This window comes from Narcine bancroftii, chromosome 2, assembly GCF_036971445.1.
Source record: "Narcine bancroftii isolate sNarBan1 chromosome 2, sNarBan1.hap1, whole genome shotgun sequence".
In the NCBI taxonomy this organism is placed as follows: Eukaryota; Metazoa; Chordata; class Chondrichthyes; order Torpediniformes; family Narcinidae; genus Narcine; species Narcine bancroftii.
In genome coordinates, this window is record NC_091470.1 from 232,919,788 (window position 1) to 232,926,151 (window position 6,364).

At 49.6% G+C, this 6,364-nt stretch overlaps 1 protein-coding gene across 2 annotated transcripts; it reads right to left on the reverse strand.

The window, feature by feature from the left end:
* Positions 1-451: 451 nt before the first annotated feature.
* LOC138755139 (myc proto-oncogene protein-like) lies at positions 452-6,147 on the reverse strand. Of its 2 annotated transcripts, XM_069920527.1 has the most exons (3): positions 5,842-6,147; positions 4,814-5,486; positions 452-1,622 (listed from the first exon to the last, which is right to left on the reverse strand). In XM_069920527.1, the coding sequence occupies exons 2-3, from the start codon at positions 5,478-5,480 to the stop codon at positions 1,018-1,020; spliced, it is 1,272 nt and encodes a 423-aa protein (XP_069776628.1). In that variant the 5' UTR covers positions 5,481-5,486; positions 5,842-6,147; the 3' UTR covers positions 452-1,017. The 2 variants fall into 2 exon arrangements, with proteins under 2 accessions (XP_069776628.1, XP_069776629.1); XM_069920528.1 differs by lacking the exon at positions 5,842-6,147 and having other exon boundaries at positions 4,814-5,820.
* Positions 6,148-6,364: the final 217 nt, after the last annotated feature.

The following is a 6,364-nucleotide window of genomic DNA, read 5'->3' on the forward strand; positions in this document are numbered from 1 at the left end:
CTAGGATAGAAGTGACTAATACCCAAATGGAATGCACTCAAATACATTCACCTCCAGGCTACAGGAGAACTATTTCACAGGCAGAGAGGGTTGGATTAAACATTGATTGTAGCCAAATCATTTCCAACTGTTGACCTTTATAATCTGTAAACCTTTTGATTCATGCACATCCATTTATCATAGTTGGTGTGGCTCAAAAACTACCAGAACTGATTTTTGAAACCCAAATATTCATCATCAGTGCAATGCCCATTTTGGTCCATTTAGGAGGGAGGATTTGCTTTAAAATGTAGATAAAGACAGAGGTGCAGACTAACTCCCCTCCACCTCCCCCACCACATCTCTATCAGAGCAAATCCCACTTCCTTTAAATCTTTCCAAATCATTTGCAGTGGAAATAAGTAAGGGTTCAGAATGAAATCAGCTCAAATAAAAACCCAGGAGTCCAGAAAAAGATTAAACATTAGTTTATGGCACAAATCACATGCTGAGAATTGGTGCAAACAAACTCCATACTTTTATCTTGTGGCAGCAAGTGATATTACATAGTAACAGTAAATACATTTTCTACACAAATTTAGGAAATGTACAAAATTTTTTTTAAAACAAAGTCACTATTGCAATAGATAAAACAAAAGTTTTAATTTTTCAAATGTTTGGAGCTGCAAGTCAACCTCAATATTTTGCATTTTTTTAAGAAAAATAATGTATTAAATACAAATATATCTGTAAATTAAAGTAAAACAGCAAAACTAAAACAGTAAAATTTCCCCCTCCAGAAAAAAAAAGTGAGACTCCCATAATCCCAGTAATTACAATGAGGCAGCATCACATCTCCAGGCCAAAAGTTCAGTGCTTGATGGCAAAGGTTGGCCAAGGTTGTGTAGTTTCAGTCTTCTATGCAATAAGCATGCAAAGTATAGAGACGGTGGTCTTTGACATTTTTTTTTTTAAATCTCTTGCACAGATGAGAACAGCAGAAAAGTCTTTTTTGCAGTCCATAAAACCAAGGAGGTTTTAATATCTCTGATTGCTCCAGTTCCTCAGCTGTTCCAGCTTGTGTTTCAGCTGTTCCCGTTTTCTCCTCAATTGTTCTTTCTCTGTCACAAGTCTCTGCTGGTCTGACTGAATTGACATTATGTGCTGCGCTGCCTTTTTGAGTATGACCACTTTAGCCGCCCTGTCATTTTTTGCCACCTCTGGGATCTGGTCCCTCAAGGCAAAGAAACTGCGCTTGAGTTCGTTCCTCCGCTGGCGCTCCAGCACGTTGTGTGTCCTCCTCTTGTCATACTCCTCCAAGTCGGACATCCTTGGGCTCGGGCACTTCCCTCTGCTGTTGGTGCTGATCTGCTTGAGGACCCGGCTGCTCTCCACCTTGAACCGCTTGGAAGGGGGCTGCGGGGAGGGGGCAGCGTAGTTGTGCTGGTGGGTGGGCACGTGGCAGCGCTTAAGAACCAGGGGTCTGTGGTGCAGCCTGGAAATGCCGGCTGTGTTGGTGTTTGGCTCTGCCCTCCTGGCTGCAGGCTGCCTCTTCTCAACAGTCACCACGTCAATCTCTTCCTCCTCTTCTTCTTCCTCTTCCTCCTCCTCATCATCATCATCTTCCTCCTCCTCCTCCTCTTCTGCACAAGGAAAGAAAAAATGTTTTAAAGACAATTCACAAAGCTATGCACAGATTCCAAATTATGGCAATTAGCAATTCCCCTTCAGCGGGCCTCCATCAGCTGGTATTTGCTGAAGATTACAGGATCTTGTGCAACGCTGTCTTCATCCATCCGCACCCACCCCCTCTCCTCCTCTCTCCCCCCCTCCCCCCCCCCCCACACTAAGACAGTTCCTGCCACAAAACCCAAAGAAGTTGATCGAGACAAGTTCCGTTGAGATTTTTTTAATAGAAGGCTGACGCACTCCGAGAGGCCGGAATGCACAGCCTCATTACACTTTTCATCCCGTTTGTCCTGGAACGACCCGAACACAACAGCCAGCAGAGGCGACCGGGTGGGAAGGGACTCTCTCTCTATCTGCGCAGTGCTTTTCTTTTGCAATTTGCGTTTGGCCAGTCCCAGGTCTCAAAAGCAACAAAGAATTAAGTAACACATCAGCAACTCAGCTGCATTTTGCTTCCGATTCCCAGAATTAACCCTTTAAACTCAGGACCACAATGCCACGAGTTGGAATGCTGATGACGCTGTTGCAAAAAGGGGGGGGGCAATGCAAAAAGGGGGGGGCAATGCAAAAAGGGGGGGGGCAATGCAAAAAGGGGGGGGCAATGCAAAAAGGGGGGGCAATGCAAAAAGGGGGGGGGCAATGCAAAAAGGGGGGGGGCAATGCAAAAAGGGGGGGGGCAATGCAAAAAGGGGGGGGGCAATGCAAAAAGGGGGGGGGCAATGCAAAAAAGGGGGGGGGCAATGCAAAAAAGGGGGGGCAATGCAAAAAAGGGGGGGGCAATGCAAAAAAGGGGGGGCAATGCAAAAAAGGGGGGGCAATGCAAAAAAGGGGGGGCAATGCAAAAAAGGGGGGGCAATGCAAAAAAGGGGGGGCAATGCAAAAAAGGGGGGGCAATGCAAAAAAGGGGGGGGCAATGCAAAAAAGGGGGGGGCAATGCAAAAAAGGGGGGCAATGCAAAAAAGGGGGGCAATGCAAAAAAGGGGGGCAATGCAAAAAAGGGGGGCAATGCAAAAAAGGGGGGCAATGCAAAAAAGGGGGCAATGCAAAAAAGGGGGCAATGCAAAAAAGGGGGGCAATGCAAAAAAGGGGGGCAATGCAAAAAAGGGGGGCAATGCAAAAAAGGGGGGCAATGCAAAAAAGGGGGGCAATGCAAAAAAGGGGGGCAATGCAAAAAAGGGGGGCAATGCAAAAAAGGGGGGCAATGCAAAAAAGGGGGGCAATGCAAAAAAGGGGGGCAATGCAAAAAAGGGGGGCAATGCAAAAAAGGGGGCAATGCAAAAAAGGGGGCAATGCAAAAAAGGGGGCAATGCAAAAAAGGGGGCAATGCAAAAAAGGGGGCAATGCAAAAAAGGGGGCAATGCAAAAAAGGGGGCAATGCAAAATAGGGGGCAATGCAAAAAAGGGGGCAATGCAAAAAAGGGGGCAATGCAAAAAAGGGGGCAATGCAAAAAAGGGGGCAATGCAAAAAAGGGGGCAATGCAAAAAAGGGGGCAATGCAAAAAAGGGGGCAATGCAAAAAAGGGGGCAATGCAAAAAAGGGGGCAATGCAAAAAAGGGGGCAATGCAAAAAAGGGGGCAATGCAAAAAAGGGGGCAATGCAAAAAAGGGGGCAATGCAAAAAAGGGGGCAATGCAAAAAAGGGGGCAATGCAAAAAAGGGGGCAATGCAAAAAAGGGGGCAATGCAAAAAAGGGGGCAATGCAAAAAAGGGGGCAATGCAAAAAAGGGGGCAATGCAAAAAAGGGGGCAATGCAAAAAAGGGGGCAATGCAAAAAAGGGGGCAATGCAAAAAAGGGGGCAATGCAAAAAAGGGGGCAATGCAAAAAAGGGGGCAATGCAAAAAAGGGGGCAATGCAAAAAAGGGGGCAATGCAAAAAAGGGGGCAATGCAAAAAAGGGGGCAATGCAAAAAAGGGGGCAATGCAAAAAAGGGGGCAATGCAAAAAGGGGGCAATGCAAAAAGGGGGCAATGCAAAAAGGGGGCAATGCAAAAAGGGGGCAATGCAAAAAGGGGGCAATGCAAAAAGGGGGCAATGCAAAAAAGGGGGCAATGCAAAAAAGGGGGCAATGCAAAAAAGGGGGCAATGCAAAAAAGGGGGCAATGCAAAAAAGGGGGCAATGCAAAAAAGGGGGCAATGCAAAAAAGGGGGCAGTGCAAAAAAGGGGGCAGTGCAAAAAAGGGGGCAGTGCAAAAAAGGGGGCAGTGCAAAAAAGGGGGCAGTGCAAAAAAGGGGGCAGTGCAAAAAAGGGGGCAATGCAAAAAAGGGGGCAATGCAAAAAAGGGGGCAATGCAAAAAAGGGGGCAATGCAAAAAAGGGGGCAATGCAAAAAAGGGGGCAATGCAAAAAAGGGGGCAATGCAAAAAAGGGGGCAATGCAAAAAAGGGGGCAATGCAAAAAAGGGGGCAATGCAAAAAAGGGGGCAATGCAAAAAAGGGGGCAATGCAAAAAAGGGGGCAATGCAAAAAAGGGGGCAATGCAAAAAAGGGGGCAATGCAAAAAAGGGGGCAATGCAAAAAAGGGGGCAATGCAAAAAAGGGGGCAATGCAAAAAAGGGGGCAATGCAAAAAAGGGGGCAATGCAAAAAAGGGGGCAATGCAAAAAAGGGGGCAATGCAAAAAAGGGGGCAATGCAAAAAAGGGGGCAATGCAAAAAAGGGGGCAATGCAAAAAAGGGGGCAATGCAAAAAAGGGGGCAATGCAAAAAAGGGGGCAATGCAAAAAAGGGGGCAATGCAAAAAAGGGGGCAATGCAAAAAAGGGGGCAATGCAAAAAAGGGGGCAATGCAAAAAAGGGGGCAATGCAAAAAAGGGGGCAATGCAAAAAAGGGGGCAATGCAAAAAAGGGGGCAATGCAAAAAAGGGGGCAATGCAAAAAAGGGGGCAATGCAAAAAAGGGGGCAATGCAAAAAAGGGGGCAATGCAAAAAAGGGGGCAATGCAAAAAAGGGGGCAATGCAAAAAAGGGGGCAATGCAAAAAAGGGGGCAATGCAAAAAAGGGGGCAATGCAAAAAAGGGGGCAATGCAAAAAAGGGGGCAATGCAAAAAAGGGGGCAATGCAAAAAAGGGGGCAATGCAAAAAAAATGACAAAATGCCACGTTAACGTGTGCCCAAACCCTTCCCCGCCAGGGGGTTGTCCACGCACTCACCGGAGTCGCTCGGCGTGTCGGTGGCGGGCGGCGAGGCGTCTCCGGCCGGCGCAGGCAGGCTGGCTTTGTGCTCGGCGAACGGGTAGGGGAAAACGACGCACGGGTCGATGCACTCGGCCACCGAGGCGCTGAGGTCGTGCAGATAGGTGGAGGCGGCGCCCAGCCCCAACGAGGCCAGGCGGCGGGGCTCGGCGTGCGGCGCCTCGGACGGCGGAGGCGGCGGCGGCGGAGGAGGAGCCGGCGAGGGCGCCTCGGTGGCCGGCTCCCTCCTCGACGCTTGCAGGCATGCCAGCCTCTCGCTCACCACCTTCTCCAGCTTGGCGGCGGCCGAGAAGCCGCTCCACATGCAGTCCTGGATGATGATCGACTTGAGCTCGGTGTCCGAGTCGCAGATGAAGCTCTGGTTGACCAGGTCGTCGCCCAGGAACTCGGTGACCATCTCCAGCTGGTCGGCGTTGGAAGGGAACAGACTGAAGCTGGGTCGCCGGCTCGGAGACAAGGGAGGGGTGGGCAGCAACTCAAACTTCTTCCAGATATCCTCGCTCGGAGCCGGCAGCTGCTGCTGGTAGAAATTCTCCTCCTCGTCGTAGAAAACCGGTTGGAAAGAGTCATAATCGTAATCATAGTTGTAGCTTTTCCCCAGGAATGGCGAAGCAGTCAGAGGCATTTTGCTCTGGAAAGAAATCCAAAATTAGCTAAAAGCCCCACAGTGGCTGAATAGGAAATGCAGGGGTTTTTTTTAAGTAACAAATTCCCTTTAATTCTCTAAACTGCTTGCAATGTCCCTTTACATACTGGTCTTTAAATGTCAGGCTTGGGATAAAACAGTCTTGTTAAAAGTCTGTACAACTTCTATATTAATGCAATTAAAATCAACAAGCGCGTCCGATTGATCGACCTCCGCTCTCCTGGTGCTGCATTGAGCCTTTTTTCAAGCACAAGTTGTACATAAGCGCATGAATAACGCCGGTCGGCGTTGACCAGCCGAAAACGCCGGCTCGGGCAGGTCATCTGCTGCGACAACTTACCGGAGAAATTAGCAGCGATTGGGGGAGGAGGAGAGAGAGAGGGGAGGGGGGGGGGGGGCTCCGAGCCCCGTACAACTCCAAGAGGAGAGCAGCAGCGAAAGAAAAAATCAAATCCACGAGCAAAGCGGAGCAGCTCCTGCTTTCTGGCCGGCTTCTCACTTGCCCTCCCCCTCAGCAACGATGCTGCGGGAAGAGAGAGCGTGATGGGGCTCGGCAGTATCCAGAGCCGGTCTCCCTTCACTCCACACCCGCGTCTCTCACTCGCTGCTGCCCTGCTACGCTAAAGTGCTTTAACCTAGTGAAGTCTGTGTAACTCGGTTTAAGGCTTTGAATCAGTCCCGCCCTCTCCCCCCTCGCCCTCCCCCTCGCCCAACACCTTTTTGGCGCCAAAAGACGCATCTCCTCGTCATGATTTTGTTACTACAACATGTATATTTCCAAACATGTAACAACTTCCCCCCCCCCCCCTCCGGCTCCTCCCTCCTTGCCCATCCCCAGAGCACAAGCCCCCCAGCAACGTCCA

Coding starts and splice junctions, on each gene's coding strand:
- LOC138755139 (XM_069920527.1), bottom strand. CDS start 5,480: ATGCCTCTGACTGCTTCGCCATTCCTGGGGAAAAGCTACAACTATGAT. Junction 1,623..4,813: donor CGACACGCCGAGCGACTCCG/GTGAGTGCGTGG, acceptor TTCCTTGTGCAG/AAGAGGAGGAGGAGGAGGAA.